Raw genomic sequence first — 20,257 nt, 5'->3', positions numbered from 1 at the left:
TTAAAGCATGGAGACATGTCCCAGTGACACTAAATACAAATATGAACCTGAAAATGAACAGAATATGTCCCATATATTGAGGAGTTTTTGACTTGTATGAACCGAAAACTCAACCCATTGTCAACTCTTTATTTGAAAACTGTGTGGTCTCACACCCGTTAAGCAAAAGATACAGAATGGAATGCTAACAGTTTTTAGTTTTTTTTATTGTCTTCTCAAAAATATCTGTATAAACTGGAATAAATTGTCTCAAGAGTCTAAACTGTTCTTCAGTTTAACGGGCAACAGACGAGATGAAAATGGGACGTGGGAGTCAGTTCGGCGGGAGAAATCAAGGAGCCGTTCCACAGATGCACTTTTCATTTCAGCGCGCTTTATCTGAACAATGTGTCCAACGACGAACACCCGGGCTGTGAGAATAGATGTAGAGAGAGGGTAGAAAACGATGCACGCTGAAATACAAAAATGGCACTGAAATGAGAAGCAGAACTGTGTGTGCTAGAAGCGTCTGTAGTAGCGGTGGGGGGGGCCATAGTGCATCGGCAGGTCCATCATGTCCATGTTTTGTGGGAGCGGATGTACAGGAAGGTTCGGGTGGTGGTGATGATGGTTATTGTTGTTGTTGTTATTGTTCAGGGGGGGCAGGTGTGGTAGAGGGGGCACGTAGGGGGCCGGGGGCAGCCGGGGTAAAATCATCTGCCGGAAAATTCTCCCCTGCGGTGGAGGAGCAGGGGGGAATCGGGCGTGGGGAGGTACAAACAGGGGAGCCTGAATCGCCAGTGGGTGAGGAGGGGGTGCCGGGGCAGGTTCCTCGGGGGCCGGTCCGACCCGAGGCCGCTTGACTTCGGTGATCGGCTCCGGAGGGGGGCCAACTCTCTTCCCTGAATTATCTGAGAGGAGAAGAAGAAATAAGGGGGGGTTAGTAATGGACTTCCTGTCTGGTTTTATAGCGAGACTTCCTTCTCCTTCTTTACACAAACCCTCTGAAACCAAACACAGGAAGCTCCTGAAACAGCTGCCTGTGTATCAAGACTTTATGAATAACTATTTTTAAGACAAAGCATAATAATGTCCCTGCCAACAATCAGTTTAAGAAAGACAAACAGAAAGACAGTTTGAGAGTTTGAGACTCTCGGTACTGACCGGTGCTCTTCTTATTCAGCTCGGCCTCTCCTTCCTTCTGGATCTCCTGGATGATTCGCTCGTCGTCTTGCTGCAAAAACAAACACGGACGTTTGTTCAATCAGATGAAACTGCATCAATATTATGATAGTGAATTTAACTCTTGCAGTACCCCGATAAATGCAATGTGACAACTTTAAATAAATCCTCTAACATCCTCTGAGGCGGCTGTGACTAAAGCTTGTAACACACATTGATCTAGAAAGGTCAAGCCAACAGATAGCTTGTTCAGCTGCAGGCTTGTTGTGTCTGGTGAAAAATGAAAGGTACCGGGAGGTGCTGTAGTTAGTCGGTATGCCTTTGTAGTCCCTAGACCTTCATCAAATGACTGTTTTAACTTGCTCGTCTTCTATTTGCTTGATGTCTGTTGTCATACAGTATGTCACCAATCTAAAAAATAAAGATCCTCAACAAGAACAAGTGATTATTCAGAATGTTATCATTCGTCAGTGAAAGCACACACAGACACATTTAGCTAAACGGCAAAATAAATTGTTATTGTAAATGATTGGATCCCATCAGTGGTTAATGATATTACGCAGCTACCGCTGTTTCTCATTCGACAAAAATAATGATTTATATAAAATATTTCAAAGTTGATCTAAAAATGAAAGGCAATGAAGCTTTAAACTAATCAGTACAGCTCTAAAATGTACTTAGCCTAATGAAATACACTTTAATGCTAACATAAAGATAGTTAGAGGAGTCAGAACTTCCTACACTCTCACTCTTGACATGAAGACCTTTTTAATAATGTAACAAAGGCAGCCGTCCCCTTTTTAAAGGCCCTGTGGTCTGCATTTTTTATCCATTTCTTCTTGGCATTGCACTTGGAGACTTGCTGTTGGCTCCGTCTCCTCTTTGGAGCTTCTGGAGCGGCTCCAGCTCATTAACAGCTCGGGACTAATTGTGGCTTCTGGGTGCCAGGGAAACTGCAGCCAGGTAACTGTTGGCGACCGCACAGTCAGATGGTCCGGGTCAAAGTGCAGCGAGAGTTAATGAGCGCGGCTGTGAGGGCAAATAGAGGAATAGAGTGGTGCAGGAATGAGTCCGAAACACCGAAACGAGTTAGCATGTCAGCACTTTTGGTTCCCTCGTCTCAAAGTCAACCTTTTTTTTGAACGTGTTTTTGTTTAGACGCCTTTAATAAGGTCTGCGGTGAACACGAGCTTAAGAGATTTTCCGTTTTGTTCTACGCAGAGCATAAGCCGCCTTTAGCTTAGCGGTGGTGACGTGAAGTCATGTGACTGTGATGTAGTTCCTTTATTACGTTAGCTTTTGACATCTGGAGATTGCATTTATCACTTTTGGGTTGTCCCTCAACACTCTATAGGACCTGAATGAGTCGTGTTATCCTTCAAACTTAAAGCTCATGTGTCTGTAAGTTTACCGTGGGGTCGGTCCAGAGCGAGCACTTGCGGCAGTGTCTGCAGGGAGCGCCGGGCGAGCGGGCGTGTTGGCAGAAGTGGTTGTACCCGGTGATGGGCTCCCTGCAGAGGTAACACATGAAGCTGCCGCAGCGGCACGACATCCGGTTACAGCCCTCCGACTTCACCAGGCCTGTAGTGCACTTCACGCACTTCCTCACCCGGGCTGCTGTCATACGCTCCTCACTGCGGACAGAGGGGAAAACCATTGGATGAATAAGGACACAAATAAAAACAAATTGAAGAGAAACTTCTGCATGTTTCAACAGTCAGAGTCTTCTTTGTATTTCTTGAAGTGAAATCAGATATTGAATTTGAAGCTCAGGTTTGTTTTAGTATGTCCTTTCCTTGTTACAGGTGCAAATACATACAGTTTCCTGTTCACTTCACTCACTTCTTTTAAATAAAGGGGAAATACTCTTTGTTTTCGCTGCCTTTCAATAAATCTAATTCATAACCTACACCAAACTTTGACTTAAATGATATTCTTGTGTTTTATATTTCCTTTTTATCTGGCTCAAAACTGTGCCTTTTTTTATACTGCTTATACATATTTATTTTTTCATTCAAGTTAATATCTTTTATGACTGAACTTTTTTTCACACTTTGTTTTTGAGACAGAGTGAAGAACTCGGACATCTGGAGGTAAACACCAGCATTTTTCCTTTCAGTGTTCTGGGATTGCCTTTCAATGAAACTAAAGGATCCTTTAACTCCAGAGGAATCCACTGGTTCATCCTTCAGCTCTTCATCTTTGCATTGAACAGATTATATAAGGTTCCTCTGTGCTGTTAGAACCATCAGCTCAGCTCCACTGATCTCTCCACCAGCTGACTTCCTGTCTCTTTCAGCACCAGGAAGTAAGAAGATCTGTGTTTGGGCTCAAAACAGGAAGTGCTGCCTGCTGGGCCACAGGAAGCAGCCAGCCTCTCCACTTCCTGGAGTGTTGTCCGGGAAACTGAGCTTTGAGCTTACCCAGCATCCTCTCCGGGTGAGCAGTGGAGAGGAAAGCGAGAAAAACTCCCTCCAAGATGTGTTCTTGTTTGCATCATTTTTAACAATATATATCTTTATATCTACGTGTTTTTTTGCTTTTAACCTTTCCTAGACCCCAAATAAATAACGCCTTATCAAATCTCTTTATGACGGACTCATCTTAGTTGGCGTAGGCGGCTAAGTGTCCGTTTGTTTCTGTGAGAGTACTTACAAGAGCACCCTCATGCGGATCTCGTCCCTCTCCAGGACCTGCTCACACGTCTTCCCCATGTGCTGCTTCCACTGGACATGACACTTTCTGCAGCTCTCCTGAAGGAAGACACAACACAGGAGTTCAACAAATGTCATGGAAAAGAAAGAATAAGACGTGAAAAGCAATTTGTGTCTTTGAAATCTCCTCATCCAATGTATTTAGTTTAACTTATCCCACAAACAGGTTTTAAATGATGTGACAAAATGGAATTGAATTGGTTTAAAATGGCTGATCACTTAAAAAATATTGAAACATTTCTGTAACAAAGGGTTAGAAGTACATGCACTCTTTTTCCTTTATTGAAAAATATTGGATCGGGCCTCATGCCCCCCACCGCTGCTAGCAAAACGTTGTTCTGTGAAAGACAACTGAGCATAACAATGGAAGCATATAGCTCAACAACAGCAACTATATTTGTAGCATCATTTTCTACCTTAGCAGAAACATGTTTGTCTGAGGTGAGGACTCTTTAGGTCACCAGAATCGGTGACCACCAGATGTTTCTGAAGTGTAGTTAGCACATCTTACTTGTTAGCTGGTTAGCTTATAACTAGCAATGGCTGAAAAAGCGTTAGTGGTTGTGAAACGTAGAAAATATCTGCTATGGTGTAGCGGTGTGTTCACACAGGTTTATCTGCCTCCGTTGGCACGACACTTCTCGTTTCGCTGTTGCGTTTCAACAATGACACAGAAAGCCTTTCCAGTGAAACACAATGGTTTCCTAAGCATAATAACTGGCTTAATGGACTGAATTTATCCAACGTTTTTACAGTATTTGCACTCCTAAACAGACAAGTCACCATTCACCCGTTCATACAGAGCTGCCACACGTAATGCCACCTGCTCAGGGAGACTAACACTCACACTCTCTCACACACACACACACACACACACACACACAGTTGCCCATCAGGAGCAATTTGTGGTTAATTCTCTTGCCCAAGGTTAAGTGCAAGGGCCGGGGATCGAACCACAAGCATGCAAATTAAGAAAGACCCAAACCCGGATTCCCCAGTATGAGACGGACATGACTCTTAGTCTTTGGTACACTACATATCAAAAAAGCCATATGGATATATTAACAGGCTTAATAACCTGATTTATTTAAGAGCGTATTTAATATATCACCCAATTACTAAGATACAACCCCCTTCCATCCATCACTGCCCCCCCTCTGACACTATTCCTGCTGAATAAGAACACTCTCCGCCGTCTGCTCTCCGTGCTGCTGCTGCTGCTGCTGCCACTGCAGGGACTTGCACAGCTAGGTGTGGCTCTCCCAGCAAGTGTGTGTGTGTGTGTGTGTGACTGCAGCAAGACTTGCTCGCCGCTGACTGGTTGCCTAGAAACAGCAACTCCATCCTCTATCACCGTGTCAGCCCGACACACACACACACACACACACACACACACACACACACACACACACACACACACACACACACACACACACACACACACACACACACACACACACACACACACACACACACACACACACACACACACACACATACATACACACACACACACACACACACACACACACACCTCCCTCGCTAACCCTTGGCTAAGTGGTGTCAGCATTAATATTTGAGCCGCCCATCTAATATTGAATACGAGGCGTGGGACGGGTGGTGCTGTGAGATCCGCATCGCTAGGGCAACCCTTAACCTGGGAGGGAAAGGTCACAAACACACCCTCTGCGTCCTCTTCCTGCAGACAGTGTGTGTATGTTATTTTGTCATTTCAAGCATGAAGCTCTCATAATGTTCCCGGAGACAGCAGTGTGTGTGTGTGTGTGTGTGTGTGTGTGTGTGCAAGGTCAGCCAGAGGGTGTGGAACTGGAGTTTTTGTTGGCATTTGGATTGGGTTTGCATGGAAAGACTTTAGAGAGGCACACAAGGTCCTTCAAAGTGGGACTGTGGTCGCTTCTTCAGACCATGTTCACGTTTTTGATTCATAAGGGAGTGTTTGTCTCTGGTGATAAATCAGTAAAACGCGGGTCTGTAGAGGAGGGGGAGAAACCGGACTCATGTGCCAGACAAAGACCTGGGAGGCAGAGGGAGAAAGGGGAGGAGGACGGGAGGCAGAGCAGGTGAAGATTGCCCCCTAGTGGTAACCTAGACAGCAGGAAGAGTCACACCACCAGAGAGAGAGAGTGACAGAGTGTGTTTCCGACTTGCTTGACAAGCTGTTGTAAAGGCAGGAACACACCTGAGTTCTTATAGCGCGGCTAAAAATACAGCCGGTGACGTCAGGGTAAAACCCTCGCTCGGGGCGTGTCTTCCCCCCCACACAAGGGTGACTGAGTTGAGAAAAAGTGAGAGTGGCTTAATATGACAAAAGGTTGCACACACACATTTATGGTACTATTTCAGCAGTTTAATAAGGTCACCAGCAGTCCGGTTATTCCCAGGTACGTCAGAGGGTCTTCAGTGATCGGAGAGTTATGCTAAATGTTTTTGTATCATGTCTTGAAATTTGTCCTTGAAAGATTTCAGACTTCACCCGACAGTAAAGTTTCCTCGTATCGTAGCTTGAATCTTTGAAACAGTGTAAACTCTACATCCATTAACTCCACCCATCTTGTTCCAACTTGTCCTCCCACCCATTCACTGCATTCCTCCCACCCATTCACTGCCCCCCGCCCTGTATCACCTTCCTGCATCTTCATTCATACCTTGCCTTTCCCCTTTTTTCTTGTAACTCTGGATCAGTGGTGCAACAGCCCTTATAAGGCAGTTCAAGAGCAGCGTGCTGAGCTTCTGATTGGGGGGGGGGGCTGTATTGAGCGTGCACGGGTGTGGTAATTTCTGTGTTGTGGTGGGGAGCGGCTTTTACTGCAATGGAAGCACAGTGCAGCTGTGGTGATGTATCAAGTCTCACAGATTTATCTCTGGTCTACATTTTTACATTCCTCCACAAACATGAAGTAATCACACAGAGGAACAAGGATGTCCAAATGTCTTCATAACCACATATGGAACACATTATCAAGAGGGGGGGGGGGGAGGTTGTCAGACAGAGCCAGGGGAGAGGGGAAAGAGAGGGAGGATAATGTGGGTCATTTTGATCTGAACCACATTTGAAACGAAGGAGGAAGTATCTCCGACCAATCAGAAAGCAGCACAAGGGGAGTGGAAAGCGCAGCCGGCCAATCAGATGGCTGTGTTTGGGGAAGGCGGGTGGGCTTTACAGGACGGGTGTTTGTTACATAATGAAGCCCCTCCCTGTATGTAGACAGCAGGCGGCGGGGTCGACTGTACAGCAGGCTTTAACCAGGCAAATGGTGATAATAAAAAAAGTCAAATAATCAAAAAATAAGAGACAAAAAGGAGTGTTTTGTGGGGGGAAAAAACGGGTTTGGGAGGAGAGTTTCAACACAGGATTCACTTCCTGATTCCTGCAAAGAGGAAGTGCTACCTTACAATTACAAAATAGACTTTAAAAGTGTATTTGTTGCAATTTCGGTACTTTGAATTGTCTGGTTTCTCTAAAGGCTGTACTATGTCCTTATTTTATTGTATATCAATAGCCTGTGCCTGCCTCTTTATTCAATGTTACTCTATTATTCTACTATTCTTATTTTCCCTTTTCTCCGCACTCTCCCTTCGCTGTAACATTTTAAATGTCCTCATTATAGGTGGATAAAGTATTTCTGATTCAGATTTCTAAATGATTTAAAGAGGAAGTAACTTTGTGTTACAAAAAATAGCACGAGCCTTGTGTCCTTCTGAACTCAAATGATATAAATAGTGTAAAAACAGGCTGCATGAATTCATTCTAGTCGATCTAAACCTGTTGCTTCCTGGTTGTAAATTCACAGTATTCAGAACAGAGATCTGTAACATGTCTTTCTTGTTTTTGTATTTCTGTGTGTGTGTGAAATGGGATGCAGCTGTGCAGTGACTCTGCAGCAACACCCAGTTTAAACCTCTGGCTCTATCTACTGGTGAATTGGGGGAACAGCAGGAAGACAATTATTCACAGAAAATTCACTTCACCCTTAAATTGAGTTTAGTTCTTTGCAAAAATAAAATAAAACATCCATTAGTTTATTTATTTAAATATTTATGAATGTATTTATTTTGCTTTCTGGTATTATTATATTTAGTAAGGAAGTACACATTTTCTTTTAGCTATTTTAAAATAAAGTTTCAAATAAGGTGTTCACCGGTCCCTAGCTTTCTCATTCATAAAACCTGAGATGTCTGTACTATAAATTGTGTCGCTCTGTTGATTTTGAAGCATGAAAATGCACAAAAGTTAATACTCGGGACAGCAGGAGCATCACACAATACAGTTTTTTTTAATCTAGAAACAACATATTAAAAACTAGACGCCAGAGGAAATAGCCGGTCAAGGTCAGCCGATGTATTAATAAAACTTTATACTCCGACAAGAAACAGAAGAGCTCTGTGTGTTACCAGAGAGGTCTGTAAACGCATCATAAACACTTAAGAGGAGAACGCACCGCAGGGGCGTTTATGGGAAGAGTCGAGATAATACCATTGAATCTCTATCTGTCAGGCACAAGGTCCATTTTCTTACTCTGTTACATTTATTTTAGAGCATTAGATAGTTTAATTAATAGCTGATTATCCGTGTACTTCAGTTATATTTCCGATGTAAGTCTTATACTTTCTCTCCCACGATTGAATGTATTGACAGTGAGTGTGTGTGTGTGTTTGTGTGAAGTCAGAAACAGTATATGTCGCAGTAGCAGCAGTGAGTGTGAGACACAAAAACAGAAACAAAAACGAGGCACTGAAACAAAGAAGGGCGGGTTGTGTTTGCGTGGTCAGATGGGGATATGACTGTGTGTGTGTGTGTGTGTGTGTTTCTGCCAAATAACGGGTGAATTTGAGACTGGAATCCATGGGCCGGCCTTGGCAGACACAAAGGATCGCCTCCCCCTTGCATTCCTCAGACAGAGGGAGGAGGCCGGGAGATAAACAGAGAGGGAGAGAGCGGCGGCGACCTCGCCTCATAGAACTGTTTCATTATCTGCAGAAAAACACCTCATCATCTCTCTGATCTAAACACACTTGATGTCTCGCTGCGTCTCAAAGCGCGTGCTTAGATGAGTTGCTGTTTGGAGTGAAGTGTGTCTCTAGCAGGTATGGCAAAATGCTGAATGAGGAATGAGTCATAAAACATGGGTATTAATCAGCATTTTAGCACTTCTGCTTCCCTTGTGTCGAGGTGAATGTGCTAAACATCATCACGCCGAACATTAGCCGCCTTAGCGGTGGCGATGTGGAGCCATGTGACCGTGATGCAGTTCCTCTATGTGATGATAAGTTCTGGTTAGGCCTACACAAATATCATCGCTTAATGGGTAAGCTGGTGGTGTACTCATGACAGTTAAAAAGTTGAGGAACGCTGGACACCTTATATCACGATGACTGTAATCTTGGCTAAGTAACAAAAATGACGCAACCAGCTAAGATCTTGGTGGCTACGGTGAACACACACACTGTATATATAATACAGAAAAAGGATACTTTTGGTTTCTTTTCACTATCCGAGAAATGTTTTACTCCACTAGAGTCAAAGATGAAGCCACCATTGATTGTACAGGGTTATTTGAGCAGTCTGTAATGATATAATACCAGCGAACAACGGCAATCGTGACTTCCGGAGAGGAGACAGCAGCAGTGAGCGTTTTGAGGACTACGCGTTTGAAATTGTGTGCAAAATGAGACACAGTGTCTGACTCACATGATTTACGGTGAAGTGGACGCTGCACACACAGAGCTTTTATGATGGACTGAATTATTGATGATGTTGCAATCATATCCAGGTTCTCTCTCTTTTGTACAGTGTGTGATTCAACTCAGAGGATGCATATATTGTGCAAGAGCCACAGTTATTGTGTGTGGAGGGGGAACAGTAGCAACACAGCAGCCTGGCTTCTGCAGAAAAGTGTTTTAAGACCTAAATAAATTCAGAGAGAACTGACTGACCTTGCGGCAGCGAGGGTTGGGGCAGCTGAACAGAGACATGTTTTTGTCCAACAATGCTGGGAAATTGCAAAACGGACACCTGAAGAGGAAGAAGAGAGGGGGAGGGTTAAGGAGGGAAAGATATGGTACAGGGGCACGATTAAAAGAATCAACTGAGGAAACAAAGAGACATTATTCCAGTTCCCTTACTGTTCCGTTTATAGAGCATAGATTAAAATGCATCAATACTGACTGGATTGAAAGTTTCTAATGAACTCATGTGTGAATATTTGGAAAGAATGTGGACAAGAGGTTGAAATATACCATTAAATGTTAAAAAATATGAAATATAAACGGTCCAAGAAGTGGACGAGAGTCGTTTGCTGTCCATGAAAATGACACATTCTCCCATGATCACTGAATTACTTGTTGTTTTATTCTATTAGGCTCTGGTATAAATATCACTCTCTCCACACTTTATAATTATTATCCATCGTTTTGGAATAATAAAGTTATATTTCACTTTTCTTTTTCAAATCTTGTTTTCTTGACTGTTAAATTCCTTGTTTAGTTTTTTTTAAAGATATTTTTTGGGGGCTTTTTGCCTTTATTCGGATAGGACAGTGGAGAGTGACAGGAAAGTGGGAGAGAGAGTCAGGGTGGGATCCGTAAAGGACCACGGGTCGGGAATCGAACCCGGGTTGCCGGCGTACGGTGCAGATGTCCCAGCCAGTTGCGCCACGGCCGGGGCCAGGTTTTTAAAAATGTAAATACATTTCTTACTTTAAATCATATTTCCCCCTTATTTGGTGTCTCTGAATGAGTTGGAGTTACGTTACAAATAAGCCAAATAAAAAGGCAGCGATTCTTTTATATTTTCACTTCAGTTTTGGGCATTTGTGCTCAAAAAATGACTTAAATTGTTGCCTTTGTATTTCTGGTAGATTGCTTTTTCAATATACAACTAATTGTTACATTTGTTTAAAGGATGTTAACATTATAGAACAAAAACAATGCATGGCGTGAAGAGAATCCATTCTCAGGTGGGAATCACAAATAAAAACCCAGCTAAACCCACTGATGATAGTTTAGACACAAGACACACCTTAACACACACACACACACACACACACACACACACACACACACACACACACACACACACACACACACACACACACACACACACACACACACACACACACACACACACACACACACACACACACACACACACACACACACACACACACACACACACACACACACACACACACACTTACCGCACAAGTTCATCAGCACAGGTGGCAGCGACCGCCTCCTCCGCCTGCCTCTCGTAGTATTTACACAGGATGTTCTCTGGGAGGACTTTCTCCAGCTCACACACCGGGTAGGAGCACGGGCAGCCGCTCTCCATGCAGCTCAGCTCCGACTGCAGGAACACACACACACACGCCATCATTAAAAAAAACACAGATAGTTTCCTGGCAACATTAGCATGTCATATTTAAATGTGAGAAAAAACAAGTGTGTGTGTGTGTGTACCTTCCCGGAGCCGAACACGGCCTCCTGAGCGTATTTGACGAGGCACTCTTTGCAGAACAGATGTCCGTCTGAACATTGCGTCATCTTCTCAAACGCAAACTCCCCGTAGCAGCAGCCGCACTCGATCAGCTGACCGTCCTGGAGAAGCGTCGCACACAGACAGATTGTACACAGCTTAAACTTTATACATCCGTCAGGGATCATCTTTTCACATGTAGTAGGAGTCTCAAAGTAAAATTAACCTACCAAGCAAATATTCTAAAAGTAAAAAGCTTTCAGACGAGCCTATTTACTGTGGTGTTAACCATTCTGTATGTTTCCCTTAAATGCTGCTGTCCTTGTCCCCCCCCCCCTCATATGCATGCATTTTAAGGTGTCCTGAAAGGCACCCCATAATTAAATGTATTGTTATATATTTTTTTCCCACAGGGAATTTGGAAACTTTGAGCAAACCAATGACTTTGTGGAAAATAGGATAGATAGAATCGGAGGATGAAACCCTCTTTATTAGTCACATACATGCACACAGCAGAGCACACACAGTGAAATTGGTCCTCTGCATTTAACCCATCCTAGTACTAGGAGCAGTGGGCAGCTATTGTGCAGCGCCCGGGGAGCAATGGGGAGGGGGGATTGGAGGTGTCCGGTGCCTTGCTCAAGGGCACCACAGCAGGGCCTAGGAGGTGAACTGGGACCTCTCCAAGTAGCAGTCCACCTTCCATATTTTCAAGTCTGTTCGGGGACTTGAACCGGCGACCTTACGATTCCCAGTCCAAGCCCCTACTGACTGAGCCACTGCTGGACCCGGTGAGAATAGAGTTAAAATTCTGATATCAAAATGATGGTATGTTTACGCCGGACGCAAAGCAAAGGTTCGCCCCTCGCTACTTACGGAAGTTTACTAAGATTAATATACTTTGCTGTGATTAAATGTTATATATACATATCAGAAATGAGCTAAATAAACATCATACTGCTGATACAGATTAGCAAAAACCATGACTGAATTCTTTGGCAAAACCCGTTTAAAAAGCATGTTTTCTAAATGGAGATGGGATGGATGAGGTTAGATTAACTACTGTTGGAGCTGCTCTGTCCACACTTGAAATAAATTCAAATAAACATAAATAAAGTAGTGATTTTATTAGCTCAGTTTGTGTGATTGTGAAGGGGATTTCAGTTTGGTGACCGTATGCATGCTTCTTACCATCTTGTACTCGTCCTCGTTGACCTGCAGAGCCAGTAGGAAGTCCTCATGCTGGAGAGAGAGGAAAGGAGTTTGGTTACCTGGGATATCACATGTATTTTTCTCATCAATAACCATTATTCCATTTAGAAATCCTTCACATAGACCCAACTGTATACCTCAGCCCACTCCTTGGCCTTCTGCTGGTAGAAGGACAGCTCTTTCTGCACGGAAGCTTCCAGACTGTTGTACGTCCGGCAGTAGCGTCGGTCACTCTCCAGGAAATACATCCTCTTCTCGAACTTCACAGAGCCTGCTGGACAGAGGGAGGCTGGTGAGTGATTGGGACGGGCCGAGGAGCGATGGCAACATCCATCACTGAAGGCTGACAGACATCGACCACCGAGCTCCATCTTCCAGATTTGACCCCACCCCTTTCCATCCATTAATCATCTACATTAACAGCGAACTAAAACAGCTTTTCAAAAACACAGAGAGAATAAAGTGTCGTCCCAAGAAGCATTTAAACAACCACCTGCTTGTTTTAAAGGGCGCCGTTCCTTTAAAACAAGCAGGTGGTATATATGAGATATGCGGTTAATAGGTTTGTTCACCGTGCTCAAAATGAAAGTCCACGTAGTAGCGCTCGGAGGAGGCGGCTCTGCTCCGTCGCCTCTTTCCTGAGGGGTCACCTGACTCCTGCCACTTCTTCAGCGCTTCACATAAGGCCTGGGAGAGACGGAGGGACAGACACACTTTGTTTCCTTGTTATTTCAAAAGGAGAACTGCTTTAGGATTTAAAGCAGCTGATAAGGTATCTTCCTTTGTTTTGATTTACTTATACTTCCTGTAAAGAAATGTCTTTATTAAACAAAGTACATGTTTGAACCAACCAAATAAATAAAAGACATAGCACAGCTAAGATGAACCGAGGGCCCACAGGTACCTTGCGTGTGATTGCATAGTGTCCCTTCAGAGCGTTGAGGGCCCATTTGATGTCCTGGCAGCTGAGCATCCTGAAATCTGCCATCAGCAGGTCGGCAGCCTGCATGGAAGCCTCCAGCCCCACCGTGGCCAGTTTGCTAAAGTCAAACAGGTCCTCTGTCACCTGGAAGGACCCAAAGCAGACGCATAAACACAGCAATCAAACACGAAGATATCTGATTCAAATGCAACTAAAAAAAAGCATTCAAATTAAAATTGACACTGTAACTGCGATCTGAATCATCAGGCGTCAAGGCAAGAGACTGAAGGTCTGTCTGTACTCCGTCTGCTGTTTTGTAGATGTTTGCATATAGTACTAAACAAATGAGCTTAGAAAGAACAACAATACAGATACACTTTTAGAGGTTTCATTCTCTTGTGGCTTTAACACACACCACACACACCTCTGTCTCATTGTCTCCAGACTCCAGCAGGATGCTGGTGGGGGCTACGATGGCTGCAGCCCCGCCCCTCGGATACTCTGGGTTCTCCAACAGCAGGTTACAGATACTGAGGACACGGCAATAAGAGAGAGAGGAAGTCACTTACTCCTCAAGAAACTAAGGTAAACGAAAAAATTCATCAACAGGTATTTAAAGAATTTCCTGAAGATCTAAATCCGTTTATTACTCTGAACTTAAAATGAAGTAGAGTAGAAAATAGTCGATGCTTCTTACACATTCAAGTCTTTCACATTATTCTTCTGGATCAGTTCTGCTACATAGGCTTCTTGGACGTCTGGGAAAAGATCCAACTGTAGAGGCAAGACAGAGTGAAACAGGAGAGTGTGAAACAGTTATACCACAGCCGTTTCTTATAGCCTTAGTCCTGTGTGTAATGGATATTTTTTCCACCATCAGATTATATCAAAATCATGGAACTATTTGTGTCACGATGGAGAAAGTGGACTGATTTCTTAAATCCTCTTAGGTCATTGTTCGTACTTCTTACTGTTTTTATTTTTATCTTTGTGTAAAAGAAGAAAAAGGCCTTCAGACAGACAAACTTAAAATGTACAATTACTAACACTGTGTAATTGTTTTCTGCCAAATGTCAATAAAAAATACATTAAATAATAAAAGAATGCTCTGGGAACCTGGGAGGGCAATAAAAAAAACTCCCAAAAAAAACAAAGATATCCGGCGTAAATGCCCACTGTGTGATACTCACCACCCCGGTGATGAGGGCTCTAACTTGGGGCAGCTGCTCCGCTCTCCCTCCTGGTGCGGAGGGACCGGGCCTGGCGTCCTCTATATGGGGAACGTCCTCCGGTGCGGGCGGCACTGCAACCATTCCGAGAGCGGGATTAACTCTTTCTGGGATTGGAACCGGAACGAGAAGAGCGTTTCCCCCAACAACCAAAGCTGCGGGAGCTGGAGGAGCGGGAGCGTTAAAGTTTGGGGCCCTGATGTGAAGGCTGATTTGGCCCCGCTGGTGGGACCATCCTGCTGGGATCACGCCGGCCTGCGGCAGAGGGTTAGGAATGTGCTGCCCGGGCGCCTGGCTCCCTAAGATGATCCGGTGACCCGCCTCAGGAGGTCCCAGTCTCTCAGGGGCTGCAGCTATTAGCACTGCAGGGGGGGCCACCGTCATCACCTGAGGGGGTTGAGGGGCCTGGGCTTCAGGCTGGGCGGGGGCCTGTGCCAGAGGCTGCGGCTCGATCTGAATGAGGTTCCCCTGCATGCGATGGTGCGCGAGCGCCTGCATCTCACTCAGCTGCAGCAGGGGGCACGCCACGAGAGCGGAGGCCTGGACGTTCGGATGCTGCGGTAGAATGACTACATTCACCCCCGCCATGATGAGGCGCTGCTGCATTGGGGTGTTGGTTGAGGTGGTGGTGGTAGGGGGGGTCTGTGAAGATGTACCGGGCTGAGATGGTGTCCGTCTGTGAGCAGAGGAAGTGCTAAACTGAGGATTGTCTTGTGACGGAGCCTTCTCTTTAGTAGAAGAACTCGATGCAGCGGGATAGTGTGTGGCACTGGAGGAGCTCGCCCCGGGCTCCACTTTGACTGAAGAGTGTGTGAGTCCAGATGTGCTGGGCTGAGGCTGATGTAGTCCTGGTGTAGTGGATGTGTTGGTAGAGGTAGATGGGGTTTGGACGGGAACTGTGTGGAGTTCCACTTTAACGTGTGCTGACGTCCCGTCCTGTTGCTGCGAGTTCGTGTTGAGTTTTGGCCGAGAGTGTGTGTGTGACGAGGAGCCGGGTTGCGACTGTGTGTGTCCACTGGTGCTCGTCTGCACCGTTGTGTGTGTCCGTTCGACCGGCCTCGCTGTGGAGGAGTTGGCTGTGGCATCCCTGGAGGTAGAGGGGGCGGAACCAGGGTCCCCTGTGGGTACCCCGGGAGTTGCGCTACTGTGGTCGACAACTTGAACCGGGATGTGCTGGGCCCCACTCCATTTGGCAGCTGGGCGAATCACGTGTTTGCGTGCAGGCTTGAGCGGCTGCAGGAATACAGGTAGCAAAAGAGAAGAGAGGATGGATAAATGGAAACTAAGACGATACTCCTGCAGCTGCTGTTATTGATAGGAGTAGCACTGCTGTATATCAAAATACAACTTTACGCTTGCTGTTCAAAGTAACAGGGTAGGGGTGCACAATTACTCCAAATTGTATCAAAGTACAGGCAGCCTAATGCAATATTCCAATCACAGGAATAAAGGATAAAATAACATTTTGAATGAAGTACTTTGGAGCTGCATAGTGATCCGGGCTGCCAATTGTATTTAACAAACCTATCATTACATTACATTAAGCCGGCGCTTTTATCTGAAGTGACCCACAGTAAGTGTAATAAACCATAAGGGCTCAAACTGCGGACAGTGCTTACGTATTCACTTCAAACAAGCAACACCATTGTGAGTGCTGGGGCATCTGTAAACTCTTAAGGCCTTTTTTTTTTTCTTTAATTGCCAAGGTACAAGTGAAACGGGTGGATCTTCACTCTGGGACAGAAAGATGTAGACTCCCCGCTGTCCCTCAGTGGGACGCTCGGTCCACCAACACAAACACATGTTTTGGTAGGGATCCTCTTTGATATATATTAAACATTAAAGAACAGGGTTTATCACTCACCTCTAATATGCTGATGTCGTCATCATCCGGAACTAAAACAGGGCTGCTCGGCACCAGAGTCAAAGGCTCCTCGTCGGAGTCATCGGAAATAGTGATGAGCTCCCTCTTACTGGAACGGGAGCCTACAAAGAAAAAGTAAATATTAGGATTAGTTTATTGTGTGGCTATTTATGACTGTTAGTGTGTGAACGAGGAGAAGGAACTACAACACGGTGTCAAAAGATGCTGAGGTCAGTTTTATAATGTTGTGGGTAAAGCTGAAATGGGTAGCCAAAGTTTTTGTATCAAAGTTATTTTATTCATTTTTCTATTTGATGCAAGAGATTGATACGAGAAAAGACCCGTTGAGCTTTTCCAGCTCTTGGATGCTTATAAAATCTTCTACGCTGAATCATTTACACTAACATAAAGCAAGTGCGTTGTAAAATAATCCTGTAAAACCAAAAAAAGGTACAAAGTATGTGTTATTGCTTGAACAATATGTTTGAAAGTTTAAGAAAATAAAAATGAATTGCAATCCAATAAAAGTACTGTATTACAGTTGAACAAAAAATGTCTCACTACTCTCTGGACTAGATTAAAGTAAATATATTTGACCCCTCAATTTCTTATATTCCAACATATAAGCCAATACCAATATTTCTTTTTTTTTTTGGGCAACCAGTGCCTTTAAAATCGTTACAAAATACTGAGTTCATGCTTTACAGTTTGAATGTAGACGTTTGGAATGAAGCTTGAAACTATTCAGTACCGCCCTTTTTACTCAGCATTTAATAAGGGCTGTTGTGTGGCATGCAGAAGAGCGACGTTTCTTATCATTAGAAAAACTGACAACCTCGAAACTATGTCTAGAAAATATAGCTTACTATGTTGTCAAACCAGGGTCAGTATGACAAGGAAAGCAAGTCGGCCTGGTTCTAAATCTACGGTCACGTGTAACTAGCAGCATAGTGTAGGAGACCAGTTTTTTTTCCACAAACTGACTCTAGAACAGATATCGTAAATATCTCACCTTGGCTGCGGTGGACGTTGAAGCTCGCCAGGTGAATGACTTCATCATCGCTGCCTCCATCTGCCATTGTGAAACCAAACTTACCAGCTCCTTCAATCTGTCACTGCTCAGTCAATACCGTCAATAGCATCTACACACACACACACACACACACACACACACACACACACACACACACTTAGACTGCTGGCAATCCCCCTTGAATTCCAACAAATGACTTCACTTCAAATTATTAGACTTGTCATAACATTTAGCAAACACAGTAAGGGTTGGACTCCACCACGTGACTGTAAAAACAGAAGTGCAAGAAGAACTCAGATCTTTACTTTTGCATAAGTTAAAGTGGCAATACTACATGGTAAAGTAATAGTCGGGCATACAAAATTGTACTCGAGTCAAAGTACAAAAGTATTAGCATCAAAATATACTTCAAGTACTAATTTTCCACTATGGCCCATATCTGATTTATTATTGATGCATGAATATCCTTGCTGCACTTGGTGATTAATATTCTGTATTATAAATCCATACCTGCAAATAAGCTGGTAACTAAATTGTACAGAAGGAGCAGAAATTGTCAGATTTTATAACTATGGGGGAGTGCAAGTCCATTTTAAAGGAAAAGGAACAACGAACTCTTGGTGGTTTTGGTGGCTCTTTTAACCCTTGTTGTCTTACAATTGTGCCAGTTGTTATGCTTTTAACAGTATCTTTTATTTCCATACTCACTGGTTTTTACCATTTCTTTTTGTTCGTCTGTCTGTATTGTTTGTTGTAACACTGTTCTCGCTGCTTTTCTTGGCCAGGTCTCTCTTGGAAAAGAGATTTTAATCTCAATGAGACTTATCTGGTTAAATAAAAGATATATATATACATTTGTAAAATAAATATAGTGAAGTAAAAAGTAAGAAATGTCCTCCATAATGTAGTAAAGTAAAAGTACAAGTAGCATAATGTAAAATATATTCAAGTTAAGTTCAAGTCCCTCAAAATTGTACAGTAACTGAGTAAATATGCATTACTATCCACCACAGTGTATACACTCACTGGCCACATTATTAGGGACACCTTGCTAGAACCGGGTGGGGCCCCCGTTTTCCATCAGAACTGCCTTAATTCTTTATGGGATAGACTCAACAAATTGCTGGAAACATTCCTCAGAGATTTTGGTCCATATTAGATTTGGTGGCTGCACATCCATACTGCCAATCTCTCGTTCCACCACATCCCAAAGGTGCTTTATAGGAGTTCATTTGAGTACAGTGATCTCATTGTCATGATCAAGAAAGCAGTTTGACACAATTTGAGCTTTGTGGCGCGTTATCCTGCTGGAAGTAGCCATCAGAAGATGGGTACACTGTCTTAAAGCGATGGACATGGTCAGCAACAAAACTCAGGTAGTCTGTGGCGTTTAGATGATGCTCAATTGGTACCAAGGGGCCTAAAGTATGCCAAGAAAATATCCCCCACACCGTCACACCACCAGCACCAGCCTGAACCGTTGATTCAAGGCAGGGTGGATCCATGCTTTCATGTTGTTTACGGCAAACGTCTGATGGTGTTCTAAGCTGACACCCCTGTGGTCTTCTGCTGCTGTAGCCCATCGGCTTCAAGGTTACACGTGTTGTGTGTTCAGAGATGGTCTTCTGCATGCTTTTGTTGTATCCAGTGGTTATTTGAGCTACTGTTGCCTTTCTATCATCTTCAACCAGCCATTCTCCTCTGACTTATGCATCAACAAGGTATTAGCCCTTTTTCTGATCCTCCTCTGTAAACCCTAGAGATGGTTGTGCTTGAAAAACCCAGTAGATCAGCAGTTTCTGAAATGCTCAGACCAGCCCGTCTGGCACCAACAACCATACCACGTTCAAAGTCACTTAAATCACCTTTGTCGCCATTCTGATGTTCTGTTTGAACTTCACCAGGTCGTCTTGAACATATCTATAAGCCTGAATGCATTGAGTTGCTGCGATGTGATTAGCTGATTAGATATTTGTGTTAACGACATGTATACCTTATTAAGTGGCCAAACAGTGCATAACCTTACCAAATAAGACAAATAAGTGAATCTGCAATTGTCAAGTTATCTTAAAAGAAGTTAACAAAGAGGACATGAAATCATTGCCCTCAAAGTTGGCAGGAAATCAATGCAAATCTTTCATTTTGATAGACTGCAGACGCTGGCAGTGTTGCAACACTACATATATGGACTTGTTTTCAGTTAATCAAAGTGACAGTAGTCTTAAGACTGGGAAGTTTGCTTAATATTTCAGATCCTGACGTTAAAAACAAACAGGTCAGAACAGAAATCGATCATTTCCGCGCAGAAGAAACTGCTTTTAAGCTAAGCTAATGTTTGTTAGCTTGCTAGCTAGCTAGTAGGTTAAGTACTTAGCTCACTAATGTCGGGATTTCTACGGATTACATTGCTTCAAAACGACCGTTAACAGTTTATTACCTAGGTTTAAACAAGACACATGTAGAAATGTACCATACCGCAGCTTGGTGGTGGACAACCAACACAAAACGCCCTCTTGATGGACTGGCTTTCGTTGAATATCGAAACAAACTGCCAAAACAAGAACAGTGCCGACGTCACGCGTACGGCGCAGGTCGCGATCTGCTTCTGTTGAATTCTGGGAAATGTC

At 43.9% G+C, this 20,257-nt stretch overlaps 1 protein-coding gene across 6 annotated transcripts; it reads right to left on the bottom strand.

Annotated features, from left to right (window-relative positions):
- Positions 1-115: 115 nt before the first annotated feature.
- rnf216 (ring finger protein 216) lies at positions 116-20,191 on the bottom strand. Of its 6 annotated transcripts, XM_063903210.1 has the most exons (18): positions 20,106-20,168; positions 18,339-18,456; positions 17,610-17,739; positions 16,598-16,719; positions 14,695-15,966; positions 14,202-14,278; positions 13,929-14,034; positions 13,487-13,648; positions 13,155-13,269; positions 12,720-12,856; positions 12,562-12,612; positions 11,355-11,492; positions 11,093-11,241; positions 9,831-9,909; positions 3,817-3,914; positions 2,573-2,795; positions 1,144-1,213; positions 116-890 (listed from the first exon to the last, which is right to left on the bottom strand). In XM_063903210.1, exons 3-18 carry the CDS (start codon positions 17,674-17,676, stop codon positions 499-501), a joined length of 3,258 nt encoding a protein of 1,085 aa, XP_063759280.1. In that variant the 5' UTR covers positions 17,677-17,739; positions 18,339-18,456; positions 20,106-20,168; the 3' UTR covers positions 116-498. The 6 variants fall into 6 exon arrangements, 5 of the variants coding, with proteins under 5 accessions (XP_063759280.1, XP_063759279.1, XP_063759278.1 ...); XM_063903209.1 differs by lacking the exon at positions 18,339-18,456 and having other exon boundaries at positions 20,106-20,191; XM_063903208.1 differs by having other exon boundaries at positions 18,339-20,186.
- Positions 20,192-20,257: the final 66 nt, after the last annotated feature.

Source organism: Eleginops maclovinus, chromosome 16, assembly GCF_036324505.1.
Source record: "Eleginops maclovinus isolate JMC-PN-2008 ecotype Puerto Natales chromosome 16, JC_Emac_rtc_rv5, whole genome shotgun sequence".
NCBI classification, from domain to species: Eukaryota; Metazoa; Chordata; class Actinopteri; order Perciformes; family Eleginopidae; genus Eleginops; species Eleginops maclovinus.
This window is presented reverse-complemented; position numbering and strand designations above follow the sequence as displayed.